Source organism: Scleropages formosus, chromosome 2 (genome assembly GCF_900964775.1).
Source record: "Scleropages formosus chromosome 2, fSclFor1.1, whole genome shotgun sequence".
NCBI classification, from domain to species: Eukaryota; Metazoa; Chordata; class Actinopteri; order Osteoglossiformes; family Osteoglossidae; genus Scleropages; species Scleropages formosus.
The window spans coordinates 26,756,283-26,775,384 of record NC_041807.1 but is presented as its reverse complement, the minus strand read 5'-3'; the positions used below and the strand labels follow the sequence as shown (position 1 = coordinate 26,775,384).

At 44.4% G+C, this 19,102-nt stretch overlaps 1 protein-coding gene across 1 annotated transcript; it reads left to right on the top strand.

The window, feature by feature from the left end:
* The first annotated feature begins 312 nt into the window (after positions 1-312).
* Positions 313-18,202, top strand: LOC108936945 (G-protein coupled receptor 22). Its single transcript, XM_018756604.2, has 2 exons — positions 313-691; positions 15,633-18,202. The coding sequence occupies exon 2, from the start codon at positions 15,755-15,757 to the stop codon at positions 17,204-17,206; it is 1,452 nt and encodes a 483-aa protein (XP_018612120.1). The 5' UTR covers positions 313-691; positions 15,633-15,754; the 3' UTR covers positions 17,207-18,202.
* Positions 18,203-19,102: the final 900 nt, after the last annotated feature.

The following is a 19,102-nucleotide window of genomic DNA, read 5'->3' as shown; positions in this document are numbered from 1 at the left end:
ATTCTGCACCAAAATTACCGTACATATATATAGATTTGCCTGAAATAACAGAGGGATTTTTTTCAATCCAGACGTAAACTGTGAAAAGCGGGAAAAGCAAATTCTCCGCCACAGCACAGGTCCTTCATTCGCGCTTCTTCTTCGATGCACAACCTCACCTGCTCGCGCGCACCTTCCTCCCGCGTGCGTCCGCGAGGAGCCCACACGCGCCGCAAGCCCGCTTCGCTTGCCTGTCTGGCGCGCGCGTGCGCGCCGCATAAGTGCGCGGCCACCGCGCCGCATAAGTAGCCGCTGCTCCGCCTCGCGCTCTAATTGCGGGACCGGCCGCGTGCAGAGCGATCGGTGTGGGACCCGTGTGTCTTGCGTGCAGATTGTTCCGGACAAGAGCTGGATAGTGCAGAACGGACTGCAAAAAATATATGTTCATATAATAATATATATTCATATACAGCATCATTATGCCTGGCATCAAAAAACGTGCAGCTAGCGGGAGGAGATGAACGGGCTATTCTTGCCGTGGTGGAGATGTTCTGGGTGTCCTTCTGGTGAAGAACTAGATGTATCAGTGATAATATCGCGCGCAGAACAGATGAATAAATAGTGGTCCGCGTGTGTTCCGTACAGGGACCCAGAGAGCCGCGCGCGCCGTAAACACACCTGGAATTCCCTTTAACTGGAGCCCAGAGCAGAGGTGAGTGTGTGTCTCACTCCAAATGTCAATGTGTCTTAATAGTACTGTATATGAAATATAAACATTTCTAGCGGCTCAAGCTAAAATAAATAAATATGATGTAGCACTCACAGAATGAAATGCTCTTTTGAACCTGTTTTTTTTTTTTAAGAATTTTTTTTACTCAGTATTCCGTTGCTGTTAGATATAATTCACATGATTTGATTGTTAGAATAACAGTGGAGAGTCAGTGGTGTGTGGAGAAGGTGCTCTTCTTTGGGTGCAGCGAGGAGAGCTTCGCACATCTCGCTGGACACCAGCAGCCTCAGCGCACGAGAAGCTGGTACAGGTTGGCTCTTATATTGTGCTCCGCAAGAAACTGTGACATAAACATGTACAGGAAATGAACTGTAGGCTCCCTCCAAGCGAACATATATTGCTTTTATTTTTTATGTCATAGTACACTGTTATTAATTGCTTAACTGAGTTCACCCTTCTGTCCAAGGTGACTTACAGTGTCACATTATGATCCACTTCACAGCAATTTACCCATTTATGCAGCAGGGTATTCTTATTGTTGGGTACCTTGATTGGGAGCACTGCAGCAGGAGTGGGATTCAAACCAATAACCTTTCGATGGCAACTCTAACAACTGTTCTGCCTGCTGTTCCATCCTAATGTGGTACTGGACATGGTACAAGGCACAGCACTGGTGTATAGTGGAATCGTTGACAGCATCATTTAGCGTCGATCATACAGACTGAAACAGTGTGAAAATACACCTGTAGACCTCCACGTTGCTGAGTGCTCTGCGTGTGTGTGTGCGTCTGTGTGTGCGCGTGCCCACTTGTCTCTCCCTCATATTCTGCCCTGGGACTTTACACTGTGGGTCTCAGCATGGACAGTGTAGAAAACAGCTCCTCATAAACAAGCTACAATACGGAGTGTGTGTGAGAAAGGCTGTGAAAATTATTCTGCCCTATGTGTGTGTGTGTGTGTGTGTGTGTTTGTCTGTGGCAAGGGTATACCTCCATCTCTGAACATTAATCACCAAAGACAGATATATTTGTTCTACCTTTAAATTTGCCTTTAGAAGGGCGACAGCTTTGTGAAAAAGAAAAATATATATATGCACCAAGAAGGGAGAAATATCATTTACACATAAGCACATATTAATATCTCCATGTGGTGTTGAATTGTATTAGTATCAGGAATTTATTATTTCACAGCACATCCTACCAAGATAGAGCTGTCAGTAACAGACAAGTAGCTTAAAAGGGCAATTTTCTCTTTCTGAATCCATCTCACGCAACACTGGTGCTCATGTGCGCTGGAGTCGGATCCCCGCAGTGCCATTTCAGTGCAAAAACAAAGAGCTAACTTCACCGAGCGGATGCATAAAACCTCCTTGTGTGTCTCCCAAACACAAATAAATCCTTAATTTAACAATATCTCTGCACTGAGAGCTGACACTGTGAGATGTACAATACGAACCGGAGGATGAAAGCAGTTCCTTGTACGAATTTTATAAAATGATAAAGCACTGCCAGTCGCACATTCTTAATGGAAACGGGCACAGATGTCCGTCATTTCTCTTCCAGCGGTAACATAGATGAAAACTGGCTCTGGCGATGCGCTGCCACGCTTGAGATGCAGATTAATGTAAGACATGACAAACTCGGCGCATTAATGAAGTTTGGATGGTCTTGTACCAACGGGCTTGGTGGAGAAAGGTAAACACTTTGCAGTGTAACCACATTTTACACACTCTGCAATCCTCATTGTTCTGTGTGGTGCTTTAATGATGCATGTTTCAAGGGACAGATCTCTGAGGAGATCTAGTTTTAGACTGAACAAGGCTGTAAATAACGTTTCGTGTTCAACACTGGGAATAGTCTTTCGACAGTGAGCAAAAAAAAACCTGATTTCTTTACATTTTTCTTATTTGTTGTATATTTATCGCAGCTTGAATAGTAGGAAATAATTGATTAATGAACTGATGTATGCAGCATGTTCATGTAGATACGATATAAACTTTCATGCAATATCCAGGACAGGGGTGTGGTGGCGCAGTGGGTTGGACCACGGTCCTGCTCTCCGAGAGGTCTGGGGTTCGAGTCCCGCTTGGGGTGCCTTGTGCTGGACTGGCGTCCCGTCCTGGGTGTGTCCCCTCCCCCACTGGCCTTATGCCCTGTGTTACCGGGTAGGCTCTGGTTCCCCGCGACCCTGTATGGGACAAGCGGTTCTGAAAGTGTGTGTGAGATATCCGGGACAAGTCTTTGGTATAATATTTAATTAATGTGTAATAAAGTATACCAAACGCCCCACTATCTTAACTCCCACAATGCTAATTACCACTACCCTCATGCTTCTGAGGGTTTACTATGGAGGCACTTCACAGGTTGGAGGTCAAGTGTACATGAAGCTGGAGAAAATGTCTTTTCCTGATCGTGTAATACATTTAATGTAATTCACCAGGCCTTGTATTTGCCACCTGTGACATTCTGCATTGCCTTGTACTCACCTTTTCTCACCTTTGGGTGTTTTATTCTCTGCGTCTTCCTTCCTGTTTGATGTGCGGTGTTGGCCTTTGCGTCTCTTTCTAGGTGTCGCATTATGAATATTTCGCTGCTGGCCCCTCACCCTGTATTTGCACTCAGCTCAGGGGTGTGTATGTGTGTGTCTTATAAAAATCACTGCTTATTCATCACCTGCAATGGCAGAGCAGTGGCAGTTATCTGAGCATGGTGAAGTGGCAATAGGTGTGATGATCGATGGTTTTCCCATTGGGGGAGTGGGTCTGTTGCTGTGAGTAGGAGTGGTTTGGCTCCTACAAGAATGAAAAGCAATATGCTGGTTGGATGATTTTTACACAGTCGTTAGAGACCTGGAACTTATGGCATAAAACCTTCGAAACAATTTCTTGCCTAGTAGGTGTGACAGAGTTTCTGGAGACATGGCATGTGGCATGTGTGTAAATTATTTAAGGTGCTAAGTTCATGGTTTAGTATGTGCTCTTAATCATTTCCCCTTTATATGGGCTAAGTGTTATAAACAGCCCCTTGTTAAAAACCTGAATTTATTAAGCCATCTTAGTGTGCTGCATTGCTGCAGTGAAGATTAATGGCTGTAATTAATGTCTGTGATTGTACATCAAATCTGAACACACTTAAAATGGCCATTTAGGCTGTCGCAAAGGCCGAATAAATGCATGTTTTGCGTTCTTTATTGTTATTTTTTGAATAAGTCCTTAATAATTACTGTTTGCGCATTTTTTGTGCCCTGGCTTTCAGCTCCTCCTTCTCTGCCTGAAAGTGATTTCTAATTCCACACATGTACAGTAAATATTATTGCTATTAATAGCAAGAGGCTTCTAATTAATTTTTCATAGGAGTGATTTTACATCAGCCCATGGATCATCACTGGAAGCGCGTAATGAGTGAATCCATGCAAAGATGCAGCAGCAATAGTGCTACACAAGCTTCTTCAGTCAGAGCACAACAGCTGACGAACACAAAAAGCCTTTACTGAAAGGCAAGGTGAGCGTGCTTCATTTGTGCAGCCGGAGCCCCATGACATCTGACCATCGCTTAAACACTTACACTTAAGGGTGTCATTTTTGCTGCTTTTACGCAGAAAGTGATTCCCAGTACACACACACACACATTTTCAGAACCGCTTGTCCCATACGGGGTCACGGGGAACCGGAGCCTACCCGGCAACACAGGGCGTAAGGCCAGAGGGGGAGGGGACACACCCAGGACGGGACGCCAGTCCGTCGCAAGGCACCCCAAGCGGGACTCGAACCCCAGACCCACGGGAGAGCAGGACTGCGGTCCAACCCACTGCGCCACCGCACCCCTGATTCCCAGTATGAAAGAAGAAATATCACATGCAGTATTTGCCTGCATCTTCTCCTGCTGCCAGCAGGTAATTTAAAAAGGCTTTAGCCGTAGAGTCAAAAGGATGGCGAACTTAATTGTTACAATGTTTGTTCACTTCACTCCCTACGTGTTTTGCCCGGGCCCGATGAGTTAAATAGTGGCTGCGGAGAGAACAGTTATGTATTTTACATACTGGTGAAAATGCAGGTTAAATGCTTGCCAGCACATTAAATGCAAACACGTGGCAGAGCATCGCAGAGTGAGGGTGTGCTCTGTTCGTTTTAGCGCTGCGCCTCATGTTTCCAGGGCACGGTGGAGAGCGGAGTGTACGGCTTGCCTTCTTCAGCGCGCTGTGCAGCCGTAGAGAGACGTTCAAGAGCCTAAACCGCCACTTTGCACCGTTTGCCTGCCGGGAGACCTTCGATCGAAATCCCGCTGTAATGTGCTCCATTCTTCAGAGAGCGAAAGTAAGATGCCAGAGCTGGATTACGGTGTCAAAGGTGAAGGTGGTGGAGGTCCGTGTGGATGCTGCCTTGCGGCTGGCCTTCTCTTCCCTCTATCCAGCCCTTCTGTTATTGCCTCTAACCTACGTTTGAAAGAACAGCTTTTATCTCTCTGCAATTGCCATGTCTTCTGTCATTATCCTTCCTTATTTATTCATTTATTTATAATTCATTGGCTTAGCAGATGCTGTTTTCCAACATGAATCCCGCAACGATATTATCGGTACACTCTCAAGCACGGGATGTGTACAGAAATAAAGTGAACTACTTATATTTCTGCGTGTCAGTTCCACTACTTTGAACCTAAAAACACCAACACGCAGTTCAGCATTTTTGCTGCATGAATAAAGACTACCGTGTAAGGTGACGTATATCGGAGAGACACGAGATGACCTACAGTACACCATTGTTGATTTGCTTGGCCCGTAAAGTGCCCCTTCCAGGTGTAAGCTGTCTGTTTTTTTACCTGATCAGCTGTACCTGTCAGTCTTCACAGAGAGCTGGACTGTGTACTGGGGTTGGGTGGAGGAAGCCTATGAGATGTACTCCAGCTCTGTGTGTTTGTGTGTGTGGGCCCTGGCTGAATGAACAGAAACCATGGGTTAGTAAAGGCTTTAATCAGCTGTCTCTGCGTGGACATCTCTATAACCTCCTCACGGGGTGTAGCATTCCTGCAGTCATCTGGAGCCTCGGCATTACCGTGCACTGAGATTCTCAACAGGTCATATTGGATGCCAGCAACAGTTTAAAATATTTGACATGAAATATTAATAAGTGAATGAAAAATTAATTCTTTTGCATTTAAAGTGGAATTCCACACAGAAAATATGACGTTTTTTCATTTTCAGAGTTGACCTCGGTTTTCATGCTCTGCCGTTAATGTGGGTTATCTACAATTCAGATATACGTTGCTGTGACGAAACTCATTCATTCATTATAAATAACCGCCTGTCCAGTATTGGCTGGCATTGTAAGATGAAGCTGTGGATCTGATTTGTCCAGGTATATTATCTAGGATGGACTCACGTCCAGTCCAGATTTCAACCAAAGACAGCTGGGAAGGGCAAATTTGCATACATTTAAATAAGCTCTGCACACCTTTGTGCCTTGTTACCAGGGCCAGACTTTGGTATAGGGCTGAATAAGGGTAAATGCTAGATGAATTGTGTTGATTGACATGATGCAATTTGAAATATTGTAATGCTAAGCCATGGGTTTTATGGAGACGCTAAAGACAGAAACACTAGGAAACGCATAAACATTTTGAAATCATATTTCTGCAATATAATTTTTAAGTTTTAGTTGCATTAAATTTCTGTATTTTTTTCCTTTTTTCAGCCTTTAGAATTTTGCCCCTCCCTTCGTAAACCCTAAAAATTTTATGGGCCCAAGGCACTGTGTCTAAAGCACCAAATGGGAAGTATAGCACTGCTCATCACTGATGAATGAATTCATTTTAATTGGGACCTTCCAAAGGCAATGTATCCTAAGTTAGAATCAATTAAATAAGAAGGTCCTGGCAATAAATCCTGGCAATTAACAACTTTTGTAAGTCTGCTAACAATAACCATCCTAATGAAATAAATAAATCTGTTGTCTGTTGCACTTTTTTATTTATTGGACCCTAGTCTACAATCGACTAAGTAGAGCAGCAAATGAAAAATCTGTGTTTCTTTTGGAGTGTGAGGGTATAGCTAAAAACTTTTAATAAGATCTGTATGGCTTATACTTGCTGAAACAAGCTTACTTCTCAGTGATCAGAGAAAGTAAGATTAGGAGGTGAACGCTGATTATTTTAAAAGTACATGGTTTTTCCCACTTGCTGCCGAGTTGTCTGCACCCTGCGGTTCCAGGATACTCTCCGAATCACAGTTAAGGTGTTACTGAAAATGGATGATTGTATGCTCTTATACAGTCCCAGCAATTGTTGCGTAGGTGAAACATCTTAACTGATCCTTCTTCCATTATTTGGCAGTGATCACCGAGGTCCTCCATGTATTTTCTATAGAAACATGTAGCCTACAGCAGCAGTCACCAGCCCTTGTTCTGGTGATCGACGAGGTAAGGTATGTTCGAGCCTCCATCGAGGAATTAATGTGAAGCCGATAATTGTTGTGCTGTTAAGCCAGTAATTGTTTCAAATCTTGTGCTAGTGCCACGGCAGTGTTATTGTGCCTTTGAAAGTAAGTGGTCAATTTTTTTCTTCGGAACAAATGGTAGGACTGCCTGATAGAAGTGTCTGATCGTACCAAGAAAGCAAAAGTTGATATGAAAAGCCCAGATAGGCCGTAAATAAGCCAATAGTCTGCAGGTGATGATGTTAACCCTCAACTTTTCAAGATTTTTTTTTTTTTTTCCTTTCCCCTCAGTTTCCCCGTTTTTGTCCCCAGTTGATCATATTGAACTGTACACAACATCTCTGTATCCTGGGCAGAGAAGATGCTCTTCTTTGCCGATGGCTACCTGCCCGTTTCCATTAGCCCAGGTGCTAAGTTACCTCAGTCTCGCACGTACCTGTCCAATTATGTGTGGCTGCCACGGAGCTCCCAGTCACTGCTGACTCTTGGTGTTGTTTATATGCAAACTTTGGTCTGAGCTGCAGGTTAGCCCAGGATGAGAGTGTTTAAGTGCCACTTGGAAATGTCATGAAGAAAGGATCTCATTAGTCCTGTGATTGAAGGGCTTTTGTTTTGTGCAGCAATTGTCTCATTCTGGCTGCGTTTCAAGGGATGGCTTATTTTGCCTGGTTTTGTCATTTTTACATTCATCTCTTTATGCAGCGAAAGCGGTACTGAGGCATCCTTCCTTTCCGCCTTTGGATTTTTTTTACTGGATGCTCCAGAGTTTTTGTGTGTGCCCAAAGTCACCTTGCTCTAAGCGCGGTATGGCGCCTGAGGGCTAACCACATCAAACGAGCAAACACTTCAAACACACAGACAGATGAGCCGTAGCAGAGCTCAGCGTTCAAATCTCTGCCTGTCACACCAAAGTTGCATTACAGCACCGCTCATAAAACTTCAAAAAACTGGAGCTGGCAAACAATTGGGTGCTTGTTTTGTAATTGTGTCCATGGCGACAGCTTCACAGAATGTTCTAGAGACAGTGGCATCTGCAGTGTTGGCTACACAGGCTCGCAGCCAACGGACACGTGTGTGACGGCACAAGTTTGATGTGCGGATCGGTGATTGGACCTCTGATGATGGGCTTATTAAGTCCCCTGGCCTGAGGGTTTTGTGCTTTCGGCTGAAGATGTGACTCAATTAGTCTTATTGGAATTTGTGCGAAATGCAGCCAAACCTAAGTGTCAGGGATGCCTGTGCTCTGCACACTTACTCAGATCAAGTGATGAAAGGTTGTTAATTAGCATAATGAAGAAGAATGTATATGTAAAACATGCTTTATAACAAACCGCTTGCCTCAAGCGGGGTCGCGGTGAGTCGGAGGGGACACAGTCAGGACGGGACGCCAGTCTGTCACAAGGCACCCCAAGCGGGACTCAAACCCCAGACCTGCCAGAGAGCAGGACCTGGCCAAGCCTGCTGCACCACCACAACCCCTCCTAGAGAAATGCCATTCAAAATTGAAAACTGTATTAAAATTCCAACTGCTGCAATAGATAAATTAATGTGAAATTACTCAGGTAGTTTTAGTACTTGAATTTTCAATATATCACACAATTTGTCGCTATCTATATGTAATAATAATCTATATGTGTTGTTATATAGCATGCAGGGGGACACGGTGGTGCTCTCTGGCAGGTCTGGGGTTCAAGTCCTGCTTGGGGTGCCTTGTGATGGACTAGCGTCCCGTCCTGGGTATGACCCCTCCCCCTCCAGCCTTGCGCCCTGTGTTGCCCAGTTAGGCTCCGGCTCGCCGCGACCCCGCTTGGGACAAGCAGTTTGAGACAGTCTGTGTGTGTGTGTGTGTGTGTGTGTGTGTGTGTGTGTGTATAGCATGTTATATACAGTATATATATGTATTCTTCTTCACTGTATTTCATATTCATGTTCGTATGTATACTGCATATAGTTCAACCCATTGGTAAACGCTGCAGTACATCTAAAAGCTAAATTCTGTAAAATCCACATATCCATTTGAAAATAATTTGTTTTATTATCCATTTGAATTTCCCCACTGTGAGTGGAAATTACATATTAAGCTGGTGTACTTAATAGATAAAAAATGTTTAGTTGTTTCTGCAATGCTTTAAGCAAGAACAACTTACTGTTATAACTGATTTGAAAGCTGGATGTTTTGCTGGAGCCGTTCATGTTGAGCCTCTTGATCAAAGGGAAAGTTTGTTCTTTCACATCTTGGCTCTTAACATCTACTTGGCATGTGTTGATACCTTGGACTGTTTTTAGATGAATCACTTTGATTAAAAAAAAAAGAGTTTTTCATCAAAAATATTCCTTGCCAAAATTTCCTAAAATGTACAAAAAATTGCAGAGATTTACCATTCTATTAATAATAATGTTTCAGCATTAAATTTCCAAATAAATTATAAATATAGTGAAAGAATGTAATACCATACAAAAAAATGCAGCACAATAATTCTTTGTTATTTCTGGCCGACACGTAACCTGCTTTGTTCTCTTTTTTTCATATTCACAGGAAGAGGATAAAACAGCTTTTATAATTAGCTTTAAAGAAAGGAACTGAACAGTGCAACCTGACACCAATACCACAGAAGAATAATATGCTGCAGAAGATAGAGTGGAATCCTTAAAATACCTTCTTTTAAGTAATATCGGACGTAAGCAAATTTCTGACAATTTCAGTGTATGTGATGGCAATAATGTTCAGGTTAAAGCAAAGATTATTGAGCGCTGCAACATCAGAAGCCGCACATTGATGTGTAGCTGAGCTTCCACTCAAACGTGGCAAAAAATTCAAGTACTAAAACTACTAGAGTAATTTCACATTAATTTATCTATTGCGGAAGTTGGAAGGTTGATACAGTTTTCAATTTTAAATGGCATTTCTCCGGGAACCGGGGCAGAGGGTGTAGTTTAAAGTCATTAATGTATAGGCTGTTTGTGCAAGCAACAGCCATAGCTTCAGTTTTTGCTATTTACACATTTAAGTTTAAGGTTATAAAGAAACAAAATGTACGAAAGAAAGGTAGACTTCCCACAGCAGAGTCCTCCTCAGACTTGAAGTGGCAAACCACGCACACATTGTCTCAGACCTCTTGTCCCAAGCGGGGTCGTGGTGAGCCGGAGCCCAACCTGGCAACACGGGGTGCAAGGCTGGAGGGGGAGGGGACACGCCCAGGATGGGACGCCAGTCCGTCACAAGGCACACCAAGCGGGACTTGAGACCCAGACCCACCAGAGAGCAGGACCTGGCCAAACCTGCTGCAGAAGCGCCAACCTTCATGTTAAAAGATCATTTCGTAAACATTGTCTACAAAGATGACCAACTTTATCTTTGTATTCAAGTGCATGTTTTTGGGAAGTCATGGGGTGCAGCATCCTGAGACAAGACGGGTGGGACTCAGTGTATAGGAGCACTCGGGGAGACACTTTGCCTTTCCTTGTTGAAAATATGTTTGTTCACGGGCCAATTTGATGCAAAATGGCCGGTATGAAAATAATAAAGATTCTAATACAAATAGATAAGGTGTTTATACAGTAAAGCAGTGGGTGCAACTTCTGATTTGAGTAACTAGCTGTCTTCTGTGGCTGTGATCACATCTTCTCAGTTTAATAGAGGGTGACTCCATTCAGAGACGAGGCCAACCCGGAATCTTTTTGTAATCGGCAATCGCGGGAGGACTGCGGTGTGCAGTTTCTCCTTGCTTCATGTCTCTTTGCTTCGTGTGTTGGCCTGCCAGCCTCTCTTGTTCTCTCCTCTCCATGTCTCCTTTCCATCCTTGTCTCTCTCCCTCTGCCTTCTTATCCCATAGTGACACACAATGTTCTCTTGCTCTAATAGGCCAGGCCCCTCCTGAGTGAAATGAAATTAATGGCTTGGGATTTATGATGGCAGGTGTGACATGATCTAAGGAGCCCTGAATGACAGGATTTCCTGAGGGACGGGTAGTGGAAGCAAAGTGAAACGGGGCCACTGCCCACGAAGTCCTGGCACAGTTGGGTTTATGTTCCCAGATCTTGGCTCTGAAATGATGTGTGCGGGCCTTGCTCCCACTGTCAGACCAGCTGACATTGGCCTGAACTACAGATCAGTTGCCATGGTAACAACCACCAGAGGAAATGGATCAATTTTTGCCAAAGTTCCTCCGTGTGTACACTGACGTCTGCATTACTGGTGGCCATGTCAAAAATCAAATCTAATCAAAGGCTTAGAAACTGATGAGTTAATACCAGAATTAATATGCAGTTACCAGCTGCCTTGCTTATGGTGGTTTCTCCATGAATGTTTTAAAAAAAAAAAAAACTGCCCATGTCATTGATTTAGTCTGCAATGGAAGGGGTCAAAAAAGTGCTTTCAGCAGAGACCATTGACATTTTTGTTTGTTACTACATTGCTTTTAAACAGTAAATAAATAATTGAAGGCAAGGATTTTTTGAACATTTCTTAATTTTCTTTTAGGCATTAGTTATGCTCTAAAAGGTCAATTACACATTAGCATTTTCACACACTGGATGTTGTATTGAGTAACTTACTGAGCCTGCAGCACCTTTTTTAAATCACACCAATAGCTTGCGCCACAGTTATGATTTATTCATACGTCTGTTGCTATTTCTGACAAAAAAAAAAATTGACAATAAATTATGTACATCAAATAAGCCACATATTTTAACACAAATGGCTAACGTCCAGAAAAATGATGGGGACTAGAAAGGAAGTTTTCATAAAGTTTTGTGGGCTTGGCCCTCCTTAGTGCTATGTATATATGTACCTGCGTGTGTGTGTGTGTGTGTGTGTGTGTGTGTGTGTGTGTGTGTGTGTGTTACTGCTACTAGAGGCAGCCTGTGTTTGTGTATCCGCTCTCTACTGAGGGCTGGTTGTGCTCAGCTGTTGAATGAAAATCATCCACATTTTATAGTCCCATCCCATTAATATAGCATTTATGTGTGAGATCCACTCATAACAAAATGCAGTTTATTGTGTGGATGAGATGATAAACAGTATTAGCTTGAAATAACCATTTCCTAAGGGAGTTACTACTACAAGCTGTGGCTTCTTTTTTATAGACATCATCACAGGTCTGCTGTTCTGACACACATCATGCTTTCGACTACACACACACACATTTTCAGAACCGCTTGGCCCATACGGGGTCACGGGGAACCGGAGCCTACCCAGCAACACAGGGCGTAAGGCCGGAGGGGGAGGGGACACACCCAGGACGGGACGCCAGTCCGTCGCAAGGCACCCCAAGCGGGACTCGAACCCCAGACCCACCGGAGAGCAGGACCCGGTCCAACCCACTGCGCCACCGCGCCCCCCCTTGCTTTCGACTATTGAAACTGAAAACGTAGGAAGTACTGTACATACGAACGGGTAGAATGAATGCATTTATCAGGAGTAAAATGTTGTGCTTGTGTTTCAGTGAAAAATGGATTTTTTAAAAACATTTACTTTAATCCACCTCCCACTGTAGTAACCTTGAGAAAGGTACTTACTCTGAATTGCTCCAAGTCGAAACTCCCTGTATAAAGCTGTATAAATGGCTAAATCATAGTCGGGAAATTAGCCTACAAACATCGTATGTCGCTTTGGAGACAAGGGTCAGCGAAGAAAATGAACAATGGTAGCAGTTTAACTGCTTAACAGGCAGCACTGGGATGTAGGTTTAACAATAATCCTTCACTATTTTAACTTGGTTTTCAAAAACCACTTCCGCTGCTGCTCGGCAAAAACACGAGTTTTCAGCAATCGCAGACAACTGCGTTTGAACCAACAAGGAAATGTTTCTTGTTCCTTTGCTGTTGACATCATGACTAAGGGGCACGTGTGAGTGTCATCATTGCTTCCCTTGAAGAGAGCTGTCAATTGTTTTCTGGCTCATGGCCCAGTCTGGATTCTCAGGGCTTTGAGCACCATTAGGGAAGTGTGTGTGGCATGGTAAACGAGATGGCATAATACTGCAGGACAATGTAATCAGGGAGGTGTATGCTGTATTTGTGTGTGTATGTGTGTGCGTGAGGTACAGGTCACGTTTTGCTTTATTTTATCAGTTTTTAAACTGTGTAGTTGATGCCAGCTCTATCATTATCTCATTGTGCTGAGAAGTTTTGAAGCTGAGAGGCATGCTTGGCACCTACCCACCAGGTTTGTCAGTAGGCCGGTTAAGTTGGCCATGCTTTTCACTGCCTGCTGTTGCATCATCCCCCCAAGGACCTGTGATGCGCCTGCAGGTTGCCCATCGCCTGCAGTGAGAATCGCCTGGCTTCGGTCGGCTCTCCCTCTGCTATGCGGAGCTCGGTGACCCGCAATGTGCCAAATGGCCAGTGGCTGGCAGGAGTGTGAACCAGAGGCTAAGACACTAGCTGGCAAGCACTGGGATGAGTATGGGGGGGTGTAGTCTAACATTCGCTATAAGACCAAGAGTAAAACATTTGAGGAACAGAAGCAGCATAAACAAAATGTGTGATCATTTTTATCTGTGCGTAGAATCTTTATCAAAGAAGCTGATTCTTTATCTTGGGGGTTTTGCTGGCTTTTGCAGGCTTTTGCACGGGGATTAGAAACTCTGGTCGTAATGGAGAAAATGTCAAGAGTACCAGGGTAACCAGCATGTCACTTCAGTTTCAGACTGCAAAGTACAGCAGCATTTCCAATTCTATAGACACAGTCTTGGGATGTGTTTTGGATCGGAGGTCTTCATCCAGAGATTGCAATGCGGAGGTCGGCTCGAACTAGCTTTTTTCCTCTTCGTGGGGGTCGGCGTAATGATAACAAGGATCTTGGTCATAAAAATGAAGAAATGCATCATAAAGATGCATGTTGCTAATTGCAGGCAGTGGAAAATCTGCCACACCCCCAGCAAGCGCTTGTGCAAACAATGAATCAGGAGCATAGCCCACGATTAATGGTCACAAGTGGGGGGTCACCTGAGTTGAGTACAAAAAGTGTGTACGGTTATAAAAATAGAAATGTTAAGAATATCAATGGGAAAATACAATATATTATAGAGATGTCTTATTCACACAAATCTATTTCACCTGGTTAAGAGTCGCTGATCCACAAGTAAGAATATTCCTATTTTCAACATGAAAAATACTTGCATACTGATCCTTAATCCTCTTCTGCCACGGTTTTTGTTGAATTCACAATCCTGCATTCAAAAAAATACAGAGAGCATGTTCAAGAGCTGAGTTGGGTGTAGAAGTATTTGCTGGGTGTTGATGAATGGTGTAGTTAATGCTGGGTAAATAAATTGCTGATATGTGTTTGTTATTCAAATACCAGAAAAAAAATTACATCCTTTATCAAGGACATGAAACATGACAATACACATTGACAGTAGAATAAAATTCCATGCTTTCGGGTAATCTGATTTGGAACTCTGTCTGATCTGGCATATAGGTAATGTAATTATTGGCAGAAGAAAGTGTTTTTCTTTCTCATGTTTTCATCCGTGCGCTGTCAGCTAAAAAAAACTGACGTCTATGTCTTTATTGTTCCCTGGAAACAATTAACTGCTGTTATGCTTAGTTTGTTTTCAGTGGTCTTAATGAGATCTTGTCAGCATCTAATGGTTTTTAGCAACAGCAACCAATTAAATTAACTTTCGCAAATTTAAATTAATTACAAAACCTGCAGTGAAAAATTAGCCATAGAAATCGCAAGCCTTGCTTTTCTCAAACTTTAAAAGGGGAATTCACTCAGGTGTTTCTCAGAGGATGTGTTAATCCAGTGGTAACACGCTATCTGAGACGGCACCTACTCTGCTATTGACTTATTCACCGGTGTGCAGTTTGAATCTCAGTCAACACGGACATTCTCAATTCGAAGTCATTCTTCAGGGGTGTAGATATGTCTCATAGCTGTGAACAGATGAATGGCAAAACAAATGCTGCATGCCCACACACATTAATACAGAGAAATGTGTTGAGTATAAAGAGGAAAAAAAAATAAATGTATAGGAAATGTCAAGTATCCTTTGTCTCTCGCTGAGATTTCTTTCCTACTGAGTGACTGATAAACAGCGGCCTTGAGGTGCTTGAGGCCGGCACACCAACCCATCCCGATTCTGAGTCTGTCTGAAGGGAAGACCTTCCTCAGCTGCGTATTCAGAGAAGCTTGCTGTTTTACTGTCGGCCCATTCTCTGCTGCCTCAGGCTCCGTAGTTCTGGGTGACACACCGTTCCACAGTCCTGTCCCAGCTGCCATGGGCACTAACACAGGCAGCCATCCTGAGCCCTTCCTTCCATGTTTTGTGGCCAAAAAAAGACTTTGGCCATAATTCTGCAATGTAAAATGTAAAATTCTGTCATGCGCACGTGGATGATGCCGAAGCAGGAATGCACCAGTTGTTCAAAAGGGGGGATATTGCTGGGGAAACACAGTCACACAGTCCTGCCCTCTGTTTGATCAGCTTTCCTTTGTTCTCTGTCCTATCCCTCTTTCCCTTTCTCATCTGTTATTTTCTCTCTCCAGTCTGTAGACCCCTGCCGTCCCTGGTGTCAGAGCTCTTGCCTCTGAACAAAGTGGACCTCTGGGCCATCATGGAGTGGAGTTGCTGCGAGGATTGCTGTGTATGAAGGTTCGCAAAGGAGGCCATGGATAGCGACAGCTACAACCACCTCCTGGAGACCAGTGATGGAGCGGTGGGTGTCGGGGACCTGGATGGCGCAGGGGGTACTGGCTCTGACTCAGGGTGGTACCTGCCTTACTCCATCGGATTTCAAGTGTCCCTGACTAGCTTCCTTGTGCTAGAGCTGGTACTGGGTTTTAGCAGCAACCTTACTGTGCTGGTGCTGTACTGCGCCCAGTCCAACCTGGTTGACTCGGTCAGCAACATGGTGACGGTGAACCTGCACGTTCTAGACATCATAGTGTGTGTGCTGTGTCTGCCATTCACTATGGTCATCATTCTCCTGCCACTGGATGGAAATCTGGCTCTTTTGTGCTGCTTCCACGAGGCCTGCGTTACCTTCACCAGCATCGCCACCGCGGTCAATGTTCTTGTCATCAGCGTGGACCGCTACGACATCTCAGTACGACCAGCCACCCGCCTGCTGACGCCACGTCGTGCTGCCATGCTTCTGGCTGCCGTGTGGGCCGTGTCACTGGCGGTCTTCTTCATCCCCTTCCTGGAGGTGGAGTTCTTCTCCGCGGAACCAAGTGAAGCAGATGAGCCCAATCTGGACCTCGTGTGGCGCAACCGGACACTGCTCTGCGTTGGGGGGCAGGGCTACCACACAGAGCTGGCTATGTATTACCACCTGCTCCTGCAGGTGCCCATCTTCTTCACTGCTGTGGTGGTCATGCTCTTCACATACTTCAAGATCCTTCAAGCCCTCAACATCCGCATCGGCTCCCGCCTGAAGGGGAGCCATCGATTAAAGGTTCCATCCTGGAGGAGACGTCGCAGGAGAAGGAACGAGCTAGGGGAAGAACAGGAAGGAGAGGGCTCCTCTAGTCGAGCAAAATATCTCTCCCAACCTCCTCTTATACCATCCCCAACCCCAACCCCGACCTCTCCCCCAGCACTCTCCCCAGTTCCGCAGCTAACCTCCGACGGCGGCACCACACCTACTCCAGCTCAGGCTGCTATGGGAGTGCAAGCTTCAGTGTCAGCCATCATTGCACTGCGGCGGGCGGTACGCCGGCACCGTGACCGACGGGAGCGTCAGCGGCGCGTCTTCAGGATGTCGCTCATCATCATCTCCTCCTTCTTGGGCTGCTGGGCTCCAATCTCAGTAGTGAACGTGCTCATTCTGGGCCTGGGCCCCAGCGACCAGCTGGTCCGCTTGCGCCTATGCTTCCTTGCCGTGGCTTACGGCACCACCATCTTCCATCCGCTGTTGTACGCCTTCACACGTCAAAAACTGCGCCGTGCCTTTAGGACGAGGGTGAAGAAGCGGGTTGTATCATTACTGCAAGTGGACCCCACACCGAGTGCCACTGTCATACGTAACTCCTGGGTGGTACCGCGCAAAGGACGCAGGGCGAGGCAAGAAGGCAGCGATGCCACTGACCACTGCCTCACGGAAGCCATCCGGGAGTGAGATAGAAAGTGTTTGTGTGTTAGCGTTGTGTGCATGCATGAGTATGTTTGGAAGGAAGAACTTGACAAAGATTCAGTAATATCACCTTTGCATGGAAATTTGGGAAACACCGTTGAGGTGTGCCCTCATTTACTTTGTCTTATTTAGCACTCTTAACAAGTGGCCCCACTGTCTTTATGGCAGTTGGTACCACACGGTATTGTGTCATGCAGTCCACAAAATGTCATGTTACACACATGGAACCAAAAACTTCCTCTTGACGTCCGTTGTGATCAGTGCATCAGGGCTGCCAAATATTACAGGAGCCCTCAAAGTTTTATTTCTTCTCACATCTGGTCAGTTGTTGGATAACTAGCCATATGTCCAACTGATTTTATTTGAAGTGTAAATATCAAAAAATACAAATGTCCAGAATTTGGCATCAAATCAGTAACATGCAAGAAATCACAGTTCAGTCCCTGTGGAACGCTCCTTAAATTGCCACATGATCAATATATAAACGGAGTGGTCTGGCAGGGGCTGTTGGCTGCATCCAAGTAGTGAGGAAGTACTGTAAAAATAGACATTTAGACTGAATTTTGTACAATTTATGTTGATTGCCTTCCGATGATTATAACTGTCAGTGGGGAATTCATGCACATCACGGAGTTTGCATTTTTTACATTGTATTTTGTCATATGCAGACATCTCTATGATCATTATCGCTATGATAAAAAGAATTTAAAGTCATGTCTGCATGTAAATGTGGAAGTTATTTATTATTATGGTAATACGTAGTATTAGTAGTGGTAAGTAATATGCTTTTCTGAAAAGACCACCACAAAAAGTTTAAGCACATTTGATATGTCATGTCTTCTACAGTAAATCCAACCACCCTCTCTGTGAGAGGGAATTGACTTGGAATTAAATCTGTTGGAATTATTTAGGAGGTGCCTTGAACAGCAGTCAGTCTCTGAGTCAGTTTAATTTTTAATTTTTTGTTCCCCTGGCCTTTAAGTCAGCATGGTGGTGCAGTGGGTAGCACTACTGCCTCACAGCACCTGGGTTGTTGGGGAATAAGTTTGAATCCAGCTCAGTCTGTGGGGAGTTTGCATGTTTTCCTCATGTCCGTGTGGGTTTCCTCCAGGTGCTCTGGTTTCCTCCCACAGGGCAAAGACTTGCAGTTCAGGTTAATTGGCAAGTCTAAATTGCCTGTAGTGTGTGAGTGTGTGAGTGTGGCTTCCCTCACATTGCACTGGAGTCTCATCCAGGGTGTACCCTCCAGCCTCGTGCCCCTTCATTCCAGGATAGGCTCCAGACTGCCGTGACTCTGATCAGGACAATCGGTTATGGATGCCCTTGAAATATACTAAACTAATTTCACAAATTTTAACAGTGTTGAATGTGTGGCCCATAAGAAAAGTAACTGACCTGACTACATCTGATAATATCATCATGTATGAGGTTCAAATGCCTCCCTTGGGTGTTATAAATGTCTGGCTTCTCAAAAGTCTATTTTATTGCTTCAGTAGCTTCATAAGTGCAAACTGGACTGACACTATGTGTGAGGAAAAACTCAGAAACGGGTACTGGCCCATTTAAAATCCAAAAAAGAGAAGAATATGAAAATTAAAAAGGGTCAAAATAAAAAAAAAAAGCAATCAGCCTTCTGGTCCAAAAAGCCCACGTGGTATTTAGCACATTCTTCTGGATTCTCTTTATTTCTTCATAGCCTTTAGAGCAGCTGCCCCATTCCTCCTACTTGTCCTCCAATTGGAGCTAACTGGTCTTTATTAATCAGGAGGATTGGTACAAATGTGACATTCTCAAACAACTAATCAAGGCCAGTCCAGTCTCATGCCATAGCTTACTATACAAATTTACCTTTTTCTTGTTACTGTATTTCTTGGCCATTCA